Raw genomic sequence first — 25306 nt, 5'->3', positions numbered from 1 at the left:
AATTGTCGAGGACAATCTGAGGTTCACCAAAGATTAGTTGCTCAGGGAAAGTTGGAAGTATGATGTAAGTTGTCGGAAAGGACCATATTGACATGTTCTGAAAAGAAGTAACTCTTGTTCGGAAGTGATAGTCAAAATGGGACTATGGAAATGTCTCCATAGGTGGAAGTTATTCAATCTATGTAAGATTAGAAAACCTTAATGCAAGAAGGATGTTCAAAGCAATGTACTTTGAATATGAGACTTCCGTTCCATAGAAGTTGACCTTCTTTGGATTACTCTGTAATGATTGGTGACAAGGTTTTGGTGACTTTGTGCATAATCATTACAAGAGGAACATTGCATAAAAGTTTAAAATCTAACAGTTTTTTTTGGTAAATGATAGGAATCGGGGATTCTCACATTTACAATAAGGATTTGGGATTGTGAAATGAGTATCAATGGAATCATGTTCAATTGATCTACGTCACAATGTAAGGATCATAGACAAACATAGTGTGCATACTTGGATTATGGCATAACTATTGTTTAGAAAACAAAGTGTACATGCTAGGAGCATGGGACGGCTGTTGTTTTTATTCAAGTATTAAGTTGATTGTTTGAAACATTATACAATGAATAATGTGTAATCAATATGGTGATAAATAAAAGGTGGTTCTATTTATATTCAAAAGGGTTCCGAGACCATATTGGATTCGATTATTATTGTGTTTCACTTTACATGTTTTGACTTCCAAAATAGCTAGGTTATTCTTTCCGAATGACTAAGTTATTTAAACACTGCACAGTCGTTCATATGTTGGAAGTAGGTATGAATCAAGACTGTCATGAATCGAGTTTGTAGATGGCTAAATGGGTTTAGTCATAGCAATGGTTGCTACAACATTCATGAGTGCTCATAAGTTATGAGTATTGGAATAAACCCATGCTCACTTGTATCACTTCATGGAATTTATCTCGAGTGATCGTGAGACGGTAATATCATATAAATCTTCAAACCTAGAGATATGAGTTGTTACCTATGAGTTGGTTGTGCATTGATTGCACGTAAACGCATCAGTAACTTGATGTTATAAAACGTGCCTTTGTGTACAATTCAACAAGTAGTAGAACTAGCATATGAGTCGAAGTTTATTTGTTCCTTCTAGAAATAGAAGCGATATTTGGGCCCCTCGATGATTTTGTTGTGACCTATGTACCGGCCGGTCAGAACTAAATTGATGTGTTCGATTAAGTTCTTTGTCAAACAAATGGAAAATCGGGAAACAAACTGCTAGACAATAAGTACGATGTTGTTCCATGTATTTGTCCGGATGATATCATGAGAACAGAGGATTATATGATCACTTATCTAAAATGGCGCTTCATAGTTCAACAGAGTTTTCGAGAGCTACGATTGCTGGTTGGTTTCTGAAGTAACATACGCAAATATAGTTATTAGACTTATCCAAGTGGGAGTCTGTTGGATAAGGTGTCTAAGTCCATAACTTATTTGGTATATACTTGACCCGACCCGACATGGTCCATTTGGGTTGCATTTCATCCAAACTATTTATGGATAATTTTATGAGAGTTATACACATATGATTATTAATATATTATAAGTTATAATATATTAATATGAAGTCATGTTATTTAATTAGTCTTAGTCTTAAATTAATTATGAATTAATTTAGAGATTAAAAGGAAGACTAATTAGATTGTGGGCTATTGGTTTTATATGGTGTGGGCTAACACTCATTTGTTAATGGGTTAGGCTTGTATGGAAGTCCATGGATGATCCATGGAGCTTTTAACCCATGGATCCCTCGGAAAGGAAAGGTCATGGGTTATTAGGGTTTCACCCTAATCATGTACACTATATAAGCATGCTTATGTTGCATGAAATAGCTACTAGTGGCACTAGTTGTGTGAGACTTTGTGTGTGGCCGATTTTATAGTGTGTATACACTCTCTCAAAGTTTTCCAAGAGTTTGTGGTGATTTGTGATTCCATTTGAGGCATTCACACTATTGGTGCTTGGCCTTCAAACTCCTTAAGAATCAAACTCATCAAAAGGTATGTAATCTCATCTAATTCTTTTATGTTTAAAAGTACCCCATGCCATGTTAGATAGGTAATGAACCTTGGAAAATTATTATTGTGCATGTATTTAGACAAACATAGATCCAAGGTTTATTAGGGTTGCATGCACACTTAGGAAGTGTTAGATTGCTCAAAACCCAACAACATCGTCTCCATCTCAGAGATCCTGTTCATGACTTCCACCGGCGTCGGGCTTCCAGATAGACTCGGTGGTTTGGACGCCATGAAATCCTTGTATTTGCATCCACGTCCATCATTTCCTCCATCCTGGTGGTTTTGCCTAACTATCTGTGGGTTGGCTTGACCAACAGTCCCACTGTATTTTCCCTCCTCAGTCTGCCCTTCATTCAACTCGGGCTGTTCGATCTGTATGGTCTCTTCCTCTCGATTTTGTTTGAGCAAACGTCTAGTTTCCTCCATTTGGCGATCCAACATCGCCTGGATCATCGTTTGCACTCCGGCCATCGTTATTGGCTCAGCAGCGGCCACTACAACCGGTATTTGCTCAATCACTGGGGGCTGATCTCGGTTCCCATTTGCATTCACGTTTCCACTACGGGTCCTTGCCATCTTGATCTATACACCGAATAAGGTGAATCTAGATCTTTATTTAAGATTGATGTTTAAATCATCCTTATCACTCCGAAACGTGTACATGCTAGTTCTAATATCGTATTCGTACGTTTAGAATCCTAAACACATAAGGTTTCCAGATCCGGTCGGCAACAGACCATAGATCTGATCAAACTATAGCATAAAGCATAACAAATCATTTAGCACGTAAAAGCAATTTAGACATCATTCCTAAAATAAGCTAGTGCTTGTGGCTATTCAGGTGTATTACCTAAATCTATTTGACACACACCTCACAATCATTGCTTAGCATTCTAAGTTTAAGTCTAGAAATAAATCCATATTCCTAGTTCGCTTAAACTAATGCTCTGATACCAACTGTGACATCCCCATTTTTCACGGCCAGAAAAAACCGATTTTGTTTATGCTTTATAAAAATCAGAGTACCTCTTTTAATAAAAACGTTGCGGAATTTGTTCACAGTAAAAGATGATAAATACGTTATCAAAGCATTTCCAAAGAAAAGTGTTTTTATTCATTTTAAAACATTTGGGATGTCATCGTCAATACAGAAACATAAGCATAAACTTGAACTTACATTCATTATCACTAGTGATCTATATCTCGTTAATCTATCAGTGTAATGTGACTTCATACGAACACCTGTGATATAAATAAACTGAGTGGGTCAGGTTGGGAAACCTGGTGAGTACATAGGGTTTTCAACCCACAATAATATTAATTATTATGTTTAAACAATCAAACAATCAACCCAATTACCCATCCCCATTATCTTCTTTAGTCCTAAGGATCTACCCTAAGAATCAGCTATTCCTCGTTCATACATTCCTAAGGATCATCCTAAGGAATCGGCACGAAGTCCATCGTCGCCGGGGTTTAGGCACTAAGTCTGCATAGTCGCCAGAATTTATACAACAGGCACTAAGTCTGCATAATCGTCAGGGTTTTGGCGCCAAGTCTGCATGATCACGAGGGTTTAGGCATCAACTCTGCATGATCGCCACGGTTTAGAGTACACCGAGTGAACACATCATTCACAACACTTACAGGTTGCAAGCCTGCTAGTGTTCCACTAGACTGTCTAGAATAGTCCGTGGTTGTCATCCATAATCTGCTGAATGACGGGGCCATCGTTTGGGAAAAGGCTTCTCACATCGTTCACCTCTCACCCTCACCTCGTGGTCTATAACACCTCTCAACTCATCTTCCAACTTATATTCCATCTATTACATCTACCCATGTTTTACCCCAATATTTTTGTAGATATAAAATACATATACAGTTTAAATCCTTTAAAACGTGTATAAAATCGTTCAACTAGCATAGACAGCAAGTACTCAGATAATACACACACATAACACATAATTTATATAGAATACTTCATATCTATGTGTAAGATGAAAGGGACCATGCACTCACTTGATTAGGTGGTGATTCCGAACTCAGACAACACTTCGTTATCTCAAAACAATTTTCCTCGACAAAACCTAGTATCAATACCACTAGGGTTTAGTTTTTAACGTTAACCGCAACTAATTAATAGTGTAGCTATTATTACTATTATATAAAGGTTAAATAACACTTAATATAACTCGTAATAATAGCCGAAATAATTATTTTAAGGTCCTAATAATGTTACTATAATTAAATAAAAGCTATATTAAATATATTATAGGCGTAGCTCACTTACAACGGGTTTTTATTAAAAACCGGGCTTCGTTGGAGCAGCGTTTCCGAGCCGAAAGCTTTTCTTCTCGGAGCCGTCGGGCGCTCCGGGGCTTTTTCTCGTGCTAGGGATGTTCCCTAGACTTGGGAGGGGTTTTGGGAGGCTAGAGAGAAGTTAGAGAGAGAGAAAGAAATGCTTATGGTGTGAAGAAATAATGAAGGGTTCACCCTTTATTTATAAAGATTTTATAATAAAGTAGCCGCTAAGTTTCGTCCGTATCTTCCGCGTACGAGCTCCATTTTCTACGTTCTTTATATCCACGCATTGGTATTTACAAGTACTGCAACTTTCATTTAGACCCCGTCATCTAATTCTCCTTCTATCTCAGATTTACAAAAACTGTATCGTATTTATCGCGCACGAAGAGTAGTGACTAAGCTTCGTCCATATTTTTCGCATACGAGCTCCGTTTCCGATGTTATTTATATCCATGCGTTGGTATTTACGAGTACTACAACTTTCATTTAGACCTCATTGGCTAATTCTCAATCTATCTCGGATTTACAAAACTATATCGAATTTATCGCGCTCGAAGAGTAGAGACTAAGCTTTGTCCATAACTTTCGCATACGAGCTCCATTTTTTACTGTCTTTTTATCGTTTAACTCCTATTAACAATATCTTCATTTCTCTTTTAGATTATTTTGGATGAAAATCGACCGATCTAAAATTTGAATTTTCAGGTTGTGCACTGCTATGCTAAATCTTAGAAAAATCATAACTTTCTCATACGAAGTCAGATTTGGGCGTTCTTTTTATGGACACTCTCGGTTTAACATTTTCTATGACTTTTGTTTAGATCACTAAGGCTAAATCTCGCTCTATCGTAAATTCACTATTTACGCTTCCCAGTATCGTGCCGGTTCCATCGCGAAACCTCGACGGGTCATAACTTCTTTGTTATAACTCGAATTTTGGCAGTCTTTATATGTATGGAAACATTGTAACATATACTACAACTTGGTTAAGATTATTTATTCTAAATAATCATTTGTCAAAAAGTCTTTTTCGACACTTATTGCCTCTATTTTGACTAGCCCGGATCTACGAGCGTTACAATTATGATTGCGAGATTCTATACTACCCGGGAAAGGCCAATGTGGTAGCCGATGCCTTGAGCCGAAGGGAAGTTAGTGCCCAAATTTAGGATGTGTGTTTAAGGATCACCGTTATGACTCTAGTCTTAGAGATGACCAGAGATGTGCAGTCAGAGGCCATCAAGGAGGAGAACCAGAAGAGTGAGTAGGTGGTTTTTCAGGTTTCAGACTTTGATATTGATAGTAGGGGTTATTGACTCTTTCTGGACGGGTTTGGGTACCATATATTGGTGGGGCTCGAAGGGTGTTGATGGATAAGGCCCACAAGTCGAGATTTTTTGTTCATTCGTGGGCTACAAAGATGTATCTTGATCTCACTACTAGAAAAACAGTCTTTTACGACGCTCATTGCGTGTCATAAAAGGCTCAGACGACGCGCAAATGCGCGTCAAGGAAGGCCCTGTCATAAAGAGAGACGACGCGCAATTACGACGGTCGTTTACGACACGCAATGCGTATCAAGGAAGGCCCTGTCATAAAGGAAGACGACACGCATTTGTGTGTCATAACCTTACGACGCGCGTGCAATGCGTATCATTAAAACCCTTGTCAAGAAAGGCCATGTCATAAATGAAGATGACACACATTTTTGCGTATCGTAAATGTAAATGTTTAAATATATATATATATATATATATATATATATATATTTATTAATTTTTAAATTAAATTTGCATTTAATGTCTCATAATAGAAATAAAATACCATATACAATAAATTGCATAAAATTTAATGTCATACAATTCTATTTCTTACAATATATAAATTTGCATTCATCTAATCTACTCTTTGTTTCATACTAACAATTGAAATGAAGAATGCAACACTTGCATTTGCAGCATCTTATCTCTTTCATCTTGAGCTTTCTTTTCCTCTTCTAACTCCAGAGCTATTCGCTTTCATCAACCCTGTAAACAAAACACAAAATCACTTGTCATTTTCATTCTACTTTTAAAATTAATTCTTATTAGGACATTATACTTTTAAAACTACCAATCTAACAAATTTTTCAAAGAATATAATTTATAATTTTTTTATGGAAAGTACATTGCTATTTCTTGAATACAAGATGTTACAAACTGTGAAAGAGAAACCCTATGTCCACTTCCACCATGAAAAGTGGAAAACCAATCATTATATAGCATAGACACCTGGTTTTACAAGAATGAAGTTAATAATGATTAGATTGATAAATTAAGGTGTTAAAAATGAAGAAATATGATGTAATAAGATGAGAAAAATTATTAGGTAACAGGTTAAGAAGATATAAATGCACCATCATCATCCTTGTTGTGTTGGACATAGAATAGGATGCATACCAACCAGCTTGATGAACAACAAATCAAAATAAATAAATTAACTGATTTCTCATTTTCTAATATATCTTAATGTTAAATATAGCATTTACCTAGCATAGCTTGATGAAGATCATAAACATCCTTTCTGATAAAGTAATATATGAGTAATTATATATTTGCTCTAAGAAATGAACACAATACTTTCTAATTTCAACTTAACATTGATATGGCATAGAAACTTACATTCTCTTGTACCAAATAATTTCTTATTTACTCGTAGTAGCAGTAACTATATCTTCATTTTATATTTTTATTTTTTTTTAATCCTCACAAGTATTTATAATCATTATCTCTGACTATAACACTAACCGGTAAGAAGAAGGCTTTTCCCTGGTAATATCTCGCAAGTCAACTTTCTGGCTAATAAATTATGTGTTGGCGTGATAATATCAACCTCCAAAAAAGAGATAACATCCTTAGATTCCTCATTGGACTTTGATGAAGTACCCGCATTTTCATCTGCAATTTCCATCAGATTATTAGTAAATAAGGAACAACCTAAAAGATTAGATAGAACACTAACCAGATTGTGCAGCATCAAGAAGTTCCTCAAGTTCAAAAATCCAATTAACACCACCAGGCTGTACACAATCCATCCCATGTCCTTTCTTCAACAACGCTTCAGATCAGGGGCAATATAGTCCGGTGTCCCCACTGTTGAAAACGCCTTCTCTCACATAAACAAGCATTATGTGGTCATCTTCACAGCAATACCCAATCAATTTCACCAAATTCGGATGTCTGAGCTTACCAAGGAAATTAACATCAGTCTAGTTGCAAGGACAAAGAACTAGAGGAGCTTACAAGCCATTCTCTGTGGCCTTGAAGACCCTCCTTGTTGAGAACCTTAACAGCAACAGGCAAAGATTTGAGACCAACCCAAACATTCTTATCAATATAGCCCTTATAAAGAGCCCTTAAGTGAAAATCACACCTTCCATTATCGCCATATTTTCCCCATCTTCAAGCTATAAAACCAAAAATGTATTGATTAAATTAAATCAAGAAACTGTCATAAATATATGAAAAAAAAGAAAAAACTTGAAAATTTACCTGACTAGCTCGAAATGTTAGCTTCTTATCAATGTGTTCACACATGACATTAGGTTCGAATTTGATTTCCTGAATGACAAGGGTAATTTAGGAAACAATATATATATATATATATATATATATATATATATATATATATATAGCATTATAAGTAATACAATAGACTAAAAGGCTGACCTCAAACAGTTCTATTTCTTCATCGGGAGCAAAGCCTGTGAGCTCATTTAGCTTTCCCAGCATCTCCATTGGCTTTCCACTACTCTTCACAAAGAGCATTCCTACATACCTCGATACCACATTAAACCAGATTGAGGTGGTGTTTCTTTTTGAGTTAATGAGTTAAGCACTTAATATGGATAGCTATATATGTCTCTTTCTTTTTTAATTAATCTATGCATAATCACTTAATGGGTTAAGCCAAAAAACTTCACTTAATAAATGAAACATGTTGCATCTTCCTTTTATAAAACCAGACCTATCACAAATTATTGAGGTTGAAGGTGAAAATGCAGGATGGTTTTGAAAAAAGGGTGGTCAACAACAAAATATAAGCCTGTGATGATTTTAAAATATTTAAATTAGTCTAATTTCCTATAGTTATTTAAAAGGGGAGAGTGAACAGTTGGGCATATGTCTAATTTTGGTCCCTGTAATACATGATTAGTAAGTAACTTAATCTAGTAAGCTATATCGGTTTTCTTTTTGACTTAATGTAGAAAGAACATAGGAAACAGAAACATACAGATGCTATGATGTTGACACAACTTTCTTCATCTGGATCTTCCATTAACTTTTTAATGGATGGAATTTCCTCAAGAAGATGAATATAAGTGGCCCCACCACCAGGCACAATACCCTCATCCATGGCTACATACGTGGCATTTTTTGCATCCTCAATTCTTAGCTTTCGATCTTCTAATTCCATCTCAGTGTGGGCCCCTACCGATAACCAAAATTCTTTCAATTCATTATATATACATTATTTTAGTCATAATTAATAAATAAACTGACCTTGATAATGGCAACACCACCAGAGAGTTTTGCAATTCGTTCACTGAGCTTTTTGGAAAGATAAGAACTATCTGTTTCAGAAAGATCTTTCTTTATTTGTGAAATTCTTGCTTTGATTTCAGCTTTCATGGATGGATCAGCTACAATAGTTGTGTAATTACTTGTTATAGTTAATTTTTGTGCAATTCCAAGCTGATCTGAGGTTGCATATTCTAGAGATAAACCCAAATCTCGAGATAAAAAATCAGCTCCTATTTTAACATGATAAATGTCAGCAGAAAGGTGGCATAAAATAAGTCTTCAAAATGTAATATATGAAATATTTAAATTGTTACAGAATTACCTGTCATGAGGGCAATATCTTGAAGTAAAGCTTTCTTTCTTTCCCCAACACCAGGACATTTCACAATAGCAACCCTAAGTAAACCTTGATTTTTGTTAACAATTAAGGTTTCAAGAACTGAGATTGAGATATCTTCAGCAAAAATGAGCAAAGGGACACTTAATTGAGTACACTTTTCTAGCAATGGGACAATTTCTTTCACAGATGATATCTTTTGATCTGTTATCAGGACTTTAGCAGACAAATTGTTCTGATTTGTGACAAAATGAGGAGACATGTATCCTTTGTCGATCTATAGGGGAAGTATTCCTGAATAGACATTAAAATATGAAAATGAAAAAGATAAAAAGAATGTATGAATAAAATATCACAAGATGTATTTCACTTGATACCTTCATTCCTTCTTCAACAATCACAGAAGTTTCACTTGATGAAGAAGATTCAATAGAAATTATTCCATCATGACCGATTTTATCAATGGCTTCAGCAATTAATTTCCAATAAATTCATTATTTCCAGTAGAGATGGAAGCTATGGCTGTGAACAGGAAGAAAAGAATCTTTAGAGTTTAGAGAATCTCATGGAAGAAAACACTAAAATGAAAAGAAATTTACCTTTTATATCATCTCTTTTGCTGACTGGAATCATTTTCTTTTTCAAAACTTTGATCAATTCTTTGAGACAAACAATTTTGATCAATAAGAACATTGACCACAAATCAAATATATCCTAACAGTAAATAGGGGAAGAAAAGAAGCATACTAGCAAAGAATAAGATCAGGACCGAGTCGAGAAGTACTAACCATCGTAGATGTCAAGGAGTGTTGGAGGGATTACGGAGAATCAGATAAGGTCGGCGGAGAAGGAACCTTAACAGATGAAGAGGGTGTCAGTGGGATTACGAAGAAGCAGCTCCATCGAGCTCACCCTAGCATCGACTTTGAATGGAGAATGCAAAATCATGCTTGGAAGGTGACGGATTACCGACGTACCATAGCAGAATGAAGACGAAGTACTTCCACGATGAAGAAGTCTGCGTTTCAATTCATGCATCGTTATCTTTGTGTTGTGAGAGAGATTACACTAAGAAATTGAAAGAGGATGTGATGGAATGATGAGTGGGAATAAACCCTAAAATCGGATCGACAAATTTGCCCCTGAAATTTGGTTTGTTGCGCTGCTCTCATTATCTCTGGATGAGCCGCCAGTGAGAACCCCGGCACCAGAGGACTCTCTGACATCTTCTCTACCACTGCTCATCTCGACGTTAACGATGGCGGAGGGTCGATGATGGCGGAGGGTCGGCGATGGCGGAGGGTCGACGACCATGAAAGAGCACATAGCGGTGGCCGGAGTGCGAGGGGAGTAGTTGGCGGTCGATGTGGGGAGGGGAAAGATGTATCGTCGATTGTGGGGATAAAGAACGATGCGTCGAAAAGTGCTTAGGGCAAAGAGGGAAAGAGGGAAGGGAAAGCGGGCTTTTCTAATTTTTGGGTTTTCTTTTCCCGCTAACAACTAAACAACCCGCGTTTCATTAAAAAATATAAAACGACATGTCTAGATGACGCACATTCTATAATAAGCGCCCTCCGTGTTTTTTTTCTGACACTAATTTTAGGGTACACAAAAATGCGCGTCTGAAATCCTTAAAATTTTTAAAGATTTGACATTATTTTTAGGTTACCCACTTTTGCATATCATAAATCAATGCGTATCATAAATTGCGCGTCCTAAAAGGCTGTTTTTCTAGTAGTGCCTAAAGGTCAAGGCCGAACATCAACGCCCTCACGGCACGTTATAGCCCTTGGAGGTTCCACTATGGAAGTGGGAAAAGATCACGATAGATTTCATTACAAAATTACCGAAGGCTGTGAAGGGTTTTGATGCTATCTCGGTGATATTTGATCCTTTGACAAATATTTCTCACTTCTTAGCCATAAGTAATAGCTCTTCTCCCAAGAAATTAGCCGAGATCAATGTCCGAGAGGTTGTGGAACGTCATGGAGTAACGACTTCTATTGTGTTAGATCGGGATGTTCATTTTACGTCTAGATTTTGGAAGAGTTTTCATAAGGAGTTGGACACCCGATTACGTTTCACTATCGCTTATCATCTGCGGACAAAAGGGAAGAGTGAGCGGACTATACTGACTCTTGAGGATATGTTGTGGGCAATCATAATTAATTTTGGTAAGATCTGGGACTCCTACCTTCATTTGGTTGTGTTTTCCTACAAAAGGAGCCATCATGCTAGCATTGGCATGCCTCCCTTCGAGCTCTTGTACGAAAGGAAGTGTCGGACTCCTATCTGTAAGGGAGAGGTAACAAAGAGAATCGTGGGCAGCATTGAGATAGTGCTCAAGACGAAAGAGCTTATTCAGCAGGTCAGATAGAGGTTGCTGATGGCCCAGAGAAGCCAGAAGAGTTATATAGATCAGCGACACTCTAAGTTGGAGTTTTAGGTTGGATATTTGGTACTCTTGAAGGTATCACCTTGGAAATGTGTTATCTAATTAAGGAAACGGGGAAAGTTGGGCCCCAAGTTAATTGTCCTATTCAGAGCAATAGATCGAGTGGGCAAGGTAGCATACCAGTAAGAGTTACTGAGGAGTTGAGTCAGATTCCTAACACCTTCCACATTTCCCAGTTGAGGAAGTTTGTGGCCGATGAGATTGTTGTGTTTCTTCTAGAGGAAATTCAGGTCGATGGTCGCCTGAATTACATTGAGAGGCCGATGGCGATTTTGGATAGGAAAGCGAAGACCTTGAGGAACAATGTAGTGAACTTGGTCAAAGTTTTGTAGTAACATAAGAAAGGCTATGATTGTACTTGGGAGCCCAAGGCTGAGATGCATGAGCATTATCCTAATCTCTTCGCATAGGATGACTTCGAGGAAAAAGTTTGATTCTAGTGTGGGAGAATTGTAACACCTGATGTCGGGTATTTTCATTTCAACCCTTAATATTTTAATTTATTTCATATGAGACCCTTATGATGGGAGTACAATGTTGGTACACTGGGTGTTAGTTAGCACATGAGGTACGTCAAAGGTGGAGTACGTTAGGTGTAAACGTGAGTATGTTGGTTGTACTCGTTGATTAAGACCTTAAGAATTGAGTTTTTGGATAATCTATGTACGCGGAGTGTAAATATGGCTATGCCCATTGTAGCCCATTGCGAACCCGATCCCTTCCTACCTTGCACTCTACACCCAGTGTAGGACTGAGTACGACGCACATAACGGTCAGAGTGTTGACCTTTGACTTTTGCTGACTTTTTGACCAATTGTGCCTTAGGTGGATTTGTGAGGGTTTTTGGGCTTGGAAGGGGAAAAATTGTATTTTTCTCTAATTGTGGACTAGAATTGGCTTAGGATTTATAGAGTATAGAAAATTACCTTAATTATTATTTAGGTTTAACTGGTGTAATTAATAGGTGGAGTCTAGTTCTGACTGTTTCGGTATGAGTTCTATCAGTCATTTGTGCAAGATCAGACTCCTCACTATACTTACCTATGTAGTAGAATATATGTGTTGACCAGCTATTGTGGTATGTGTGTTATCGTTTATACTAAGACTTTGTATAGCCTCTAGGATTACTGAAAATACATAGGGCGTGTTGTTTGCCTACTAAGACTTCGAGTAGTCTCCAGGGTTGTAAATAACCCATAACTGTTTATTTTTGTTGTGTTGTATGTGATTCTTTGAGGAAATCACTAAGCTTCGTGCTTGCAGTTGTTGATTAAATTTGTTTCATGTAAATCTAATGATCATGGGAAGACAAAGGCTTGATTGTACACATTTGCCTGCAGTTCAACTTCCGCATGTTTTGGGACACTCAGACATTTTGATGATGATTTGCATTTGACAATTGTGATTTTCTTGGGATGGTTTTTATGAACATTTTTTTATATGAATTTCTAAAATGAAAATTTTGGTTTGAAAATTTGGATGTTACAATCTATTTGTGAATGATATGCAGTGTTGAAATTCAGGCGAGTACCCAACTCCTCGTGGAACCTCTTCCAAAACTGGTAAGTACCAATAGGGGTGAGCAAAAACCGAACCACAAACCAAAAAAACCGAAAAAACCGCATAAATCGAAACCGAAAAACCAAAACCGAAATGAAAACCGATGGTGCGGTTTTTAGTTTTGCAAAAACCGAAAATACTCGGTGCGGTGCGGTTTCTAGTCTCGCAAAAACCGCCAAAAACCGCACCGCACCGCATATATATATATATATATATATATATATATATATATATATATATATATATATATATATATATATATATTAAGTGTTGATATTTATAAGAACCAAGAACTTATGACAATTAAAATTTCTATAAATGTAAATATATATCTTATCTATCGGAGGATGACTTTATATTTTTAAGCATACATTCAGTGGTATTTACAATAACAAATAATGTTTATGACATTTTTTGAACATTTAAATATGAATAGTACTAGTGATATAGTATCATTTTTAAGAATACATTAATTGATATTATCCTATGTACTTGTGAAACAAATATTATATTAAATTCATATTATATTGAAGCATTAGAAACATGTTGAATGAGTGGTTATGTAATTTGGTTTCGAACCAAGAGGTGGTGGTATCGGTTTATATCCAATAAAAGATTAGCACTCCTCATCTGAATCAAAGTAACTCACTGAGTTACTTGAGTTTTAGTAAAAAGACAAAACGAAAAAAAAAACTAATCAAAACCGCAAAAAAAAACCGAACCGCAAAAAACCGCAATAAAAAACTGCAAAAACCGAACCGCATAAAACCAAACGGTGCGGTTTCTAAATTTCAAAAAACCGAAGTTGCGGTTTTCGGTTCGGTTTTGACCCAAAACCGCACCGAACCGCACCATGCTCACTCCTACTAGAATGGTGCGCTTCCTCCAAGAATGTCTGTCGAACCACACCAGAAACTGGAACACAAACCCTACCACACTGAGTCAGTACTTTACGCCTATTAGTAAAAAAGGTAGCAATCTAACCCCTGATTCTCTCCTTCTTTTGGTTCTCTTCCTTGATCCCCTCGATCTATGCCTCTCTGATCATATTCAATAGTGGTGAAGTGATGGTCATCCTCAAACATAGGTTTATGAAAGGAGCGCTAGTCACCTACTGAATCAATGCATCGACCACCACATTGGCTTTTCTTAGATGATACAACATCCAACAACCATAATCATTCACCAGGATATTGAGAGAAAGGAGTGAAAGACTAATTAGACTTAGTCAAAGCACCTATGTGGACAAAGTGTTGAAAAGTTTCAACATGCAGAATTCCATGGAAGGTGACTTACCGATCCAGCATAATGCCAAGTTGAGCAAGGCTCAGAGCCCGAGTACACAGGCTGTGATAGCTGAGATGAGTCGATTACCATATGCTTCCGCTGTTGGCTCGATCATGTATGCTATGACTTGTACCCACCCTGATGTGGCCTTTGCATTGAGCATGGTCAGCAGATATCAGGACAACCCTGGCAAGGCTCACTGGACTGTGGTGAAGAAAATCTCAAGTACCTGCGGAGGACTAAGGACCAGGTCTTTACCCTTGGTGGGAGTGATAACTTGAGAGTAGTGGGGTATATTAACGCTAGCTTTCAGACTGGTAAGGATAATTTCCGCTCTCAGTCGGGATGATTCTTTACCCTGAATGGAGGAGGAATTACTTGGAAAAGTTCCAAAAGGAGACAGTAGCTTATCCCACATGTCAATGAGAGTACATAGCATCGAGTGAAGCGGTGAAGGAGGCGATCTGGATGAGGAACTTCATTGGAGACCTTGGAGTTGTACCAACTATAAAGGAGCCTATGGAGATTTTCTATGACAGAAATAGTGTGGTTGCCTTAGCCAAGGAACTGATAGATCATGGTAGATCCAGACACATTGACAGGAAATATTACTTCATAAGATACAAGATAAAAGAAGGACTCCTCGTGGAAAAGAGGATATCATCAGAAGAGAACCGAGCAGATCCCCTCACGAAGGGACTGACTAGGGTTAGGCATTTGTAGCATGCGAGGCACATAGGGCTGAAGGATGATATTAGTTTTACAGATTAGATAGCTATTTCTAAAACTTGTAAAATGTAATTGACATTTGATGATTAAATAAAAGTTGTTGTTTATTTATAAGTAGGTGTTTCTATCTTATGTCAATTGTTTACTATTGTTTCAACTTTGCATGTTTTGACTTCCAGAATAATTACTTTATTCAAACTCTCCACATTTAGTCATATATTGGAAGTAGGTATGAATAAAGACTGTCATGAATTGGGCTTGTAGATGTCTAAGGTGTTAGACATAGAAAAGTTGCTACAACATTCATGAGTGCTCATAAGTTCTGAGTAATGGATTAAACCCACGCTCACTTGTATCACTTCATGGAATTTATCTCGAGTGATCGTGAGACGATAATATCATATAAGTATTCAAACCTAGAGATATGACTTGTTGCCTATGAGTTGGTTGTGCATTGATTGTACGAAAACGCATCAATAACTTGATGTTATAAAACATGTCTTTGTGTATGACTCAAGAAGTAGTGGAACAAGCATATGAGTCGAAGTTTATCTGTTCCTTTTAGTCCTTGGAGGATTAAAAGCGATATATAGGCCCTCGATGATTTTGTTTTCACCTATGTATTAGGCCTGGTCAGAACCAAATTGATGTGTTCAGTTTAGTTCTATGTCAAACAAATCGGAAATTAGGAAACAAAATGCTGGACAATAAGTACGACTTTGTTCCATGTATTTGTCTGGCTGATATCTAGAACAGATGATTATATGATCACTTATCTAAAATGGCAGTTCATAGTTCAATAGAGTTTTAAGAGCTACGATTGTTGTTAGGTTCCAAAAGTCATACTTGCAACTATAGTTATCAAACTTATCCAAGTCGGAGACTGTTGGATAAGGTAACCAAGAAGAATCTATATTTCTCTCACTATAAGAAATCATGTCACATCAAATCCAATTGCTATAGATTGATCCGATTTCCTATGGATTTCAAATTTAACAAGCCTAAGAAGAATGAATATTTAGTTAATAATGTCACACCCCTGGTCGCCGGTGGAAATGTTGAGGTGCGCGACGTAAATCAGTAATCAAAGTTATTGAATAGTACAAATATAATATTCTATTAATACCGAAATAGAAATCACATTGACGATGGCTATTGCTAAATCGCTACACACACCTAACAGATTGACGTTTACAATGGTATAATAAAATAATGGGAAGTCTTCTGAGCGAACACTTCCAACCTGCTAAAGAACCTGAGAATACACGCATTAAGATACGTTAGCAAAATTGTTGGTGAGTTCGAAAGGTTTTAACACAAGGTACATTTATAATCAAAAGTGTTTTGTAAAATTTCTATGGTTAACCAACTTTTATAAATACGTATCTTTCTATAAAAAGTATAAAAATAAATGAGTTTTAAAGTTTATTTGTACTCATTTAAAAATATCATTTGCTCAAATCCAAAAATACACCATTTGTTGAATACACAAGTAAATCAAATTTATAACAAATTTTTACGATTCTCATGACCAAACTGCTTTTTATATAAGGATTTTGAACTCTAGTCTATATAAAAGATATCCATATCACTCTTTGTGAAAACATAAAATATCCAAATTTACCCTTGAAACCTTATACAAGCATTTGTATACTTCATATGTAAAACTCATAAGTTTCGAATTTATAAACTTTGTAAATTCGTGTCGTGGTATTAATTAAGTACTATCTTACTTAATTTGGGAACCGATGTGACAACTGCCAATTTTGGATCCAACAGAAGTTAAACGATCCAACAAAATTCAATTAAAGTCAACAAGTCAACGGCCTACGACCCACACCATTGTGATTTCGATTGGTACCTATACCGAAAGCACCATGTGATCTCGGTTGGTACATTGACCGAAATCACTAGGTGATCTTGGTTGTACTAGACCGAAATCACAAGTGATTTCGGTGGATGTGGGGGGATTTCGATGAGAGGGAGAGAGAGAGAGAGAGAGAGAGAGAGAGAGAGAGAGGAAAGGAAAGGCTTAACTTTGTGACATGATGTTTCAACCTTTCCAACACAAAGATTTACCTAGCATGTATCAATGAAATTATCTAGCAAATAACAAAGTAAATGTCACCTCACCCCTCCTTCCTTAAACAAGATCGAAAACACCCATAAACCCCCCACCATCTCCATCCTTCTTTATGTTTACTCCATATTCTCTCAAGAACAAGTTCCTCCTCATTAAGCTAAATTACTCCAAGTGATTCTTGACATTTTGGTAAGTGTTTTCTTCATAATCTAGTGTTTATACACACTTTTATGCTAGTTTCATCTCATTTACACACATTATCATGTGTTAAAAACTCTTAGGATAAGACCACCTTCAAATAGTTCTTCAACCATCTTCAAGTGTTCTAGGCTTAAAGACCTTTACAATCATCTATTTATCCAACCACAACCATACTCAAGGTGAGTTCATACCCCCACATTTTCGAGTTTTTCATGTTTTAGGGGGAGAGGATTGGGGAATACAGGTAAAGTTAACTTTTAGCACAAATGTTTTCATGTTCTATTTCCTTGTGAATATTAGACATTATTTGCATTAAATATGAGTATACTAGTTTATAAAACAATTATTTGTGGTTCGATAGTTTTAATGATATAAAACTAACAAAAACAAACATAAAATATGTTATATGTTCTCTAGAAAAAGGGTAAAACCACAAAGCTACAAGGATTTTGAGACTTTTTACCAAAATATGGTTTTTCTAAGAAAAATGGTTATATTCTAGTTATTTCACCATTTTGTGGGGTACAACCCAAAATATGTTGTTTTGACCATCCATTTTGAAACTAGACAAAAACACCGTTAAATCGGGGCAAAAGCTCCAAATGGACCTTATTCATAAAAATGTCTCGTGCTTGTGTTAGATATAATTTTTTATGACTTAATCTTTTAAAACATCTAGACAAGATAATTACTATGTATTTATATAAATGATTATATAAATAGTCTTAACAAACAAACATAATAAACTATAATTAGTATAGTTTGGGAGTCGCAAACGCTAAATTATCATTACTAAAGATACATATAATTATTTAAACGTGTAATTATTTTTACACTATGTAACCACTATGGAAGATTAATGAATTCATTTACAATAAAAAGGGGTTTTCCATGCACGTAAACCAGTTGATACAATTTGTGAGACATTTGGCTACACCATACCTACTAGAGTGCACACTAAGTCATGCGTTATAACCAGAGTCTCTTGTAGGGAGAGCGTGACACTTGTGTATAGAACTATACGGGATTGACAACCCCGCACCTAAGTTGTTAGCTACAGTTAGACCGGTCAGTCAGAGTGACAAATTTCTAACAGTTTTGACGCCTGAAGAACGTCGTAGCAGGCCAACTAGTCATTAGCATGGTTATGATAACTCACATGGGGTATTAACAATACATTTCGTTTACGAGGTTAGCATATATTCAATCAGTTTTATAAAAAGATAAAAAAAAAAACATAATACTATTTCTAGTATATCATTACTTACATTTTTAGTCTTTGGATACAAGACTTACAACTCTTTTTTAAATAAAACATTGGATTTTCTGAAAGTATACACTATCATTTTTAGACAAAAAAGTTACAAATCCTTCTCATACAAAACGCTTATGAACTCACCAACTTAATTGTTGACACTTTTCAAAATCACTTGTATTCTCATGAAATCAGAAAACAGGTAACCAAATCAGTTTTGAGAATGGGGCGTCGCAGAGTCACGTCATTTATTTTTGTCATATGTATTTAACATCAAGTAAACATGTTTTGTGTACAATGTAAACTACTTAATTATCAATGAAATGGTTGAATGGATTTGATCACTATTATTCATTTGTTACGTTACTGAACATGAAGTCAATCCACTCCTAGACATTTCCGTTGTTCTGGTTTGGGGATCTGACAGATTGGTATCAAAGCATTGTTTATAGTGAACTATGTATATCAAACCATGTAAGATATACAATAGGGATAAAACACCCTGACTAAGATGTATAATTTTTAAAATATAATAGTATTTTTATAAAAAGTATACATACATGCATACATACTAGAAACAGTATCATAATAAGAACCATATAAAAAGTATTATGATAAGTTGAACACTACGATTAAGCCTAGACAGCTATGTAATCATATTTGGGATAAATATAGCCTGATCAACTATATTTACATGATATATGACCAACATGTGTTTAGGAATGGTCGTGGTGGGCAACGAATCTAAAACTTACCAACCCTATATACCAAGACACTCTAGAATCAAACATCAAGTTTAAAATACTATAGGAGTATTTTAGAATACTACATAGTCATACACTTAAACCTTTCATGTATTTCTCATATCCCTTTTCTTGCACAGACGTCATGGCAGGATTCCATATGCCTGGAGACCCCTATTGATGGGTTTTGGTCATAAGACATCCTATGTGCTCATACAAACCCTAATGCTTGGATCTAGGTTTCTCTATTGTACATGCAAGTTATCCAAGACTATAAACCCTAATTCTAGCATTCAAATAATCATATTAACATGAGAATAAGTTTATAATGTTACCTTGATTGTTATGTAGCAATAACAATCCCAATTCCTCCTTGAATTGACTTTGGAAGACTTAGAATCATAAGTGTCACTCCTCTAATGTTTCACAAACACCATAAGCAAGAGGATGAAGAGGAGAGAGGATGGAGGCTGCCCAAAATGTGTTCTAACCCTAGAAGAGAAGTTCCCCACGTTTTTTAGCCTTAAGGGTTCTATATATAGTAAGGCTATTAGGGTTATCTAACAAGGAAACCCTAATTTGGTTGCTTAAGCCCTAAGCAACCCATAGACTCCTTTAATCAAGCCCATGGACGATTTCCTTATGGGTTTCCCCATAGAATTCGTCCACCCCTTGATTCAAGGCAATCCATGGCCCAAATTGCAATTATCTTATAATTACAATTCCACTCCCTTAAGTTTAATTAATCTCTTTTAGTCACAAAACTAATTACCAATTAATTATTGACTAATATTAATTAAAAAATATGATTTCCCCTTTAATATATTATTCCCATAATATATTAATAAATCATATTTAATCTTTTCTCTCCATAATTCATCCTATCAAGTTGCTTTGGTGAAGGCAACCCAAAAGGACCATGCACCATCGGGTCAAGTACATACCAAAATAGTTATGGACTTAGACACTAATCCAACAGTCTCCCACTTGGATAAGTCTAATAACTATTATGCGTATGACTTCAGATCCTGATCTGCAATCGTAGCTTTCCAAAGCCGCTATCAACTCTGATCCTATCAGATACGCGTGTCCTTTAGATAAGGGATCATATATTCCTCCATTATAGATATCATATGAGATATGATTTCAAATCATTCTCTTTGTACTATATCTCGATTCCCGATTTATGACGACTGACTAATTAAACAAATCAAATTAGCCCTAGCCTGGCCGAGCATTTACGTTTGTCATCACTAAATCATTGAGGGGCCCAAAGATATCGCTTTTATCCTACTTTGGATAAAAGGAACGGATAAAATTTGATACAATGCTTGCTTGCACTCACTAACCAAATCACACACAACAATATGTTTTACAACACCAAGTTACTAGTGTGTTTACATATTATCAATGTGCAACCGATTCGCAAGATACAACTCACATATCTCGGTTTCAAGAATATAAGATGTTGTCGTCTCACCAATCACTCGTGATACAATCCATGGAGTGATCCAAGTGAGCGTGGGTCTAATCCAATGCTCAAATCATATTCGTAAGCACTCATGAACGTTGCAGCAAACATTTGCTTATGTCTAATACTCTTTTAGACATTCCACACATCAATTCATGACAGTCTTTATTTATACCTACTTCCAACGTATGAACAACTGTGGCCTGTTCGAATAATTTGAATGTTCTTAACCAATTAAATTATTCAGGAAGTCAAAACATGCAAATTGAAACACAAGAATAATACTAATCCCATATGGCTCAAACCTTTGAGTATAAATAAAACTCCTTTTATTTATCACCATATCGATTACTCATTATTTGTCATTTCGGGTAATCAACTTCTTACTTGAATTACAACACTTGTCCCATGCTCCTAGCATGCACACAATGTTTACGTATGGTTCTTACTTTGTGAAATAGATCACATTGAACACATTTCCAATCATACTCATTTCACAACTCCTAATTCCTTTCCATAAATAAAAGAATATCAAATTCTTGCCACTTATAGAATATATTAGATTCTAACATTTTATGCAATGATCCTTTCATAATGTCACTGCACCAAAGTCACAAAGACTATTGCTAATGATATTACAAAAACCTCTATCGGAGATTGTTACAATACAATTCCTTAGATATGATGTCTCTCACTCAAAGTACATTCCTTTGAACATCCTATTGCATAAAAGTTTCTAATCTAGTCATAGATTTTTCAATATTCAATTTCCAACATGGAAAAGTTTCCATATTTTCCATATGACAACTCATTCTTAATAGAATCTTATCTATTCATAATAATGTCAATATGGTCCATCTAGTACGGAAACATTTCCATATTTTCCAATACTATACTTCCAACTATTCACAAGCGACCAATCCTCGGCGAACTTTGGATTGTCCTTTGATAGTTGTTTAATTATTTAGTCAAAACCGATTCTTGTCTCTTTTCCCTCTAAATGCGCTAGACATTTGGAAAATTTTAGAATGGTCAAATATTATAGCATTTTCAATCGATCCTATACCTGAAGCGCATGGGACACAATGCATAATGTCTTACATAAAGATTTGATACTTTATCAATCTTCTGCCATAATATTTTATTTGCTATGTTCTCAAAATTCGAATTGTGAAGAGGAATGCCGTAATCATAATCGAAATTTTGAGAACACACTATGTACCTTTGACTAAGTTATTAACATTCCACAACCTAAGCCATTTGAAACGAAGCATAATATTCTCTCCCTTAATTATAGCAAAACAACTTTACAACTCTTACATCTTTGCAAAGTATGACTCTTGTTTTCTATAATTAATATTGCTAACCTTGCAATACTTTCCTTAATAATCATTCAATCATAACATTTATGCTCCCACTATCATGATGATTATTATAAACATAACACTTATGCTCCCACTAGCTTCGACATGTATTCATAAACATCTTAACTTTTCAGAAAACAATACCTATTGAATTTCTTAAGTCCATGTTTCTAATACTTAATGCTTTGATAACCTTTTATCAAGGATTTTTGAACTTATACACCTTTGCCTTAGATATTTCATATGTGTGTCTAAACAATTAAGACTAATTGCCAAACCTCACAATTCAAATTATGGAAAGGGATACCGTAACCATAATCGAATTCGAGAATGCAATTTTACAATCACTATCTTCTTAAAATCTCTCTAAGTGAAAGCATTTCCTCACAATCATTTTCATGAAGGAGGAAATCTTATGACACTTAGATTTAAACGGTGTATGTGTTCCTATCCATGTGAATTTGTTAAAACTAAAGTTTACGACAAATTCAAACTCATATGGACCGAACTTTCTTAATCTTGATTTCTTGCCTTATGGTAGCACAACTGCCCACCATGTCTTCTAAGTAGTTAAGAAGCTCACCCTTTCCTATCAATATACCTTTCATTGATTAAGGTGCTTTGCCTTTTATGCGTTCAAAATGAGAACTCATAGAACTCACATGCATAATTAACTCGATTGGATTGGCACAGAAACAAAATAATGTCATCACGATAGGTTGTAAACCTCAACTCGTGTGCTAGTGATGATCGATAAGGTTTATTTGATTTGTTCTCGAAACCTTTCAAGACTATTAAGACTCCCACTGACTCCTTGACATATAAGATTCTCTTGTCAATAAACATTTCTTGACAAACAAATATTCAAGAGTTAGTGTAGCTTTTATCAAGACAAAACACTTCATAACTTTGGTCCTAGTTGGTCTTTGTCCTATCCAAGACATCACAACTTTCCAAAATTGATGACTGTTATAAACCTTCTTAATACTTGTCACTCATTGTCACAATCTTAACTCTAAGACTTGTTTTGGAACGAAGCATGATTGACTTTTTGATTTAACCATTTCTTCAATTCTTGATTCCTCTTCTTAGACATACAATTGTACTAAGACTCACTTAGAGGATCAATTGAGATATGGTTCTTAATCATTAAGACCTATCATAAAGCATAAAAGCTATGCTCCCTTCTTCTTAGAATGGTGAAACTTTTATCTTTCTGCCTACTTGATTCTTCTTATTCATTCTGCTATTGATTTAAACATTTTCAATCAATTCAGAATTACACTTAATCTTGTAAGTATAATCATATTTACTAAACCTTTAGTAAATCATGACGAATATCTTGGTTACTCTTATGGTGGACGTGATCAATACGCAACTTTGTGTACTTGATCTCCTAGTCCTTCACTTGACACCTTGTCAACGAATTAGTCTAATTTCCAAATATGAAATTTCTCATTCATCGTGCAACCAAGTTGCATGATTCCAAATTTCTGTCCAATTGAAACTTGGGCGATGAGAAACTCTCCCTATTTGGTAAATTCTTGACTTTCCATAAATAACATAATTAAGAATCAACTCCATTATTGCTAATAGAAACATTCAAACATCAATTTTTCATATACGCCATTGCAAGGATAAATAAATAATATAAAAAACAAAATTTATTTTATTGCGGAAAAATTTTGTTCTTACAATGCAATTCATTGAAAAACTATGCTAATACATCTTTCTTAGCAATCTAATTCTAACTCTATGTAGTAGCTCAAGAATCTAATCTTCAAGTAATGCGATCGAAATCCATTTCTTCACGGTTAGATTCTGCTCACTTCTTCCCTTAAGCTTCCTTTCTTTTCTTCGATCCTACAAAACATCAATTGTAATCTTATCACATTATGTATTAAGAATCTAGAATGAAGCTTAAAAGAGTTAGTCAATGGATTTTACCTAGAGCCATACGTTTCGACTCTCCCATCTCTTAGATCTCTTAGGTAAATGGGGCAGCTTTGTCTCCAATGCCCTTTCTCTTGGCAATAAAAGAAAATTGACTCTTTTGGAACATGACATGGAACTACTTCAGACATTGTCTTTCTCTTGTGATCAAACTTTTCGATCATAGCATGTCTTTCGTTGCCATTGTCTATATCCATAGAGGTCTCGAAGGCAGATTCACCAATCAACTTTGCTTTCCTATTGCGCCAAATCATTGCTAATTCTGCAGCAATAAGCATATAGGTGAGATCTATAAGGGTCACGTCGTAGTTCATCATATAGTACTCTCTTACGAACTCATTATATGAGTTGGGAAGTAACTGAAGAACCCAATCAATAGCCATTTCCTCACAGACAACGGATCCCAACATTCTTAACCTATCAATATGTGACTTCATCCCTAGGACGTGTACTGTAACGCCTGTGTTTCCGGGCTTGCCATTATTAGCAATGTAATGGTCTAGGTTAACCTTTGTAACCCGTTTTGAAATAACAAGATTGTATTATTTGAGTATTATGTGTTTTGTGCTTAATTACTTAATTATGTGGTTTGATTAATTAAGAATAAAAATAAGTGTCAAAAATTAAGTGTAAAATAAACTTAATATCTTTGATTTATGTTGTAGTAGTTGAAACGAGGTTTCCGAATATATATAGAACGCCCAAATCTGACTTCGTATGAGGAAGTTATGATTTATCGAAGTTTCGGCTTAGCGGTATGCAGCCTGTTTTACTCGATTTGAGATCGAGGGGTTTTTAGCCGAAGCAATATAAATGAGAATCAAAGATCTCATTGTTGGTATCGAAGCGATAAAAAGTTAGGCGAGAACGGACGTCAAACGAAGAAGTTATGAATTTATAACGAAGTTTTTCTATCGCGGCTT

General features: G+C 35.6%; 1 protein-coding gene and 1 pseudogene across 3 annotated transcripts; both read right to left on the bottom strand.

Annotated features, from left to right (window-relative positions):
* Positions 1-6220: 6220 nt before the first annotated feature.
* On the bottom strand, positions 6221-8337 carry LOC122195525 (ABC transporter D family member 1-like). Of its 3 annotated transcripts, none has more exons than XR_008230676.1 (6): positions 8091-8337; positions 7914-7982; positions 7612-7828; positions 7384-7527; positions 7170-7319; positions 6221-6410 (listed from the first exon to the last, which is right to left on the bottom strand). XR_008230676.1 is itself a non-coding variant. In XM_052769197.1 (5 exons), exons 3-5 carry the CDS (start codon positions 7454-7456, stop codon positions 6355-6357), a joined length of 279 nt encoding a protein of 92 aa, XP_052625157.1. In that variant the 5' UTR covers positions 7457-7828; positions 7914-7982; positions 8091-8331; the 3' UTR covers positions 6222-6354. The 3 variants fall into 3 exon arrangements, 1 of the variants encoding a protein (XP_052625157.1); XR_008230675.1 differs by having other exon boundaries at positions 7384-7560; positions 7665-7828; positions 8091-8335; XM_052769197.1 differs by having other exon boundaries at positions 6222-6410; positions 7384-7828; positions 8091-8331.
* Positions 8338-8598: 261 nt separating this feature from the next.
* On the bottom strand, positions 8599-19742 carry LOC111884154 (chaperonin 60 subunit alpha 2, chloroplastic-like; annotated as a pseudogene).
* Between the last annotated feature and the right edge of the window lie 5564 nt (positions 19743-25306).

The sequence above is a fragment of the Lactuca sativa genome, chromosome 3, assembly GCF_002870075.4.
Source record: "Lactuca sativa cultivar Salinas chromosome 3, Lsat_Salinas_v11, whole genome shotgun sequence".
Taxonomy (NCBI): Eukaryota; Viridiplantae; Streptophyta; class Magnoliopsida; order Asterales; family Asteraceae; genus Lactuca; species Lactuca sativa.
This window is presented reverse-complemented; position numbering and strand designations above follow the sequence as displayed.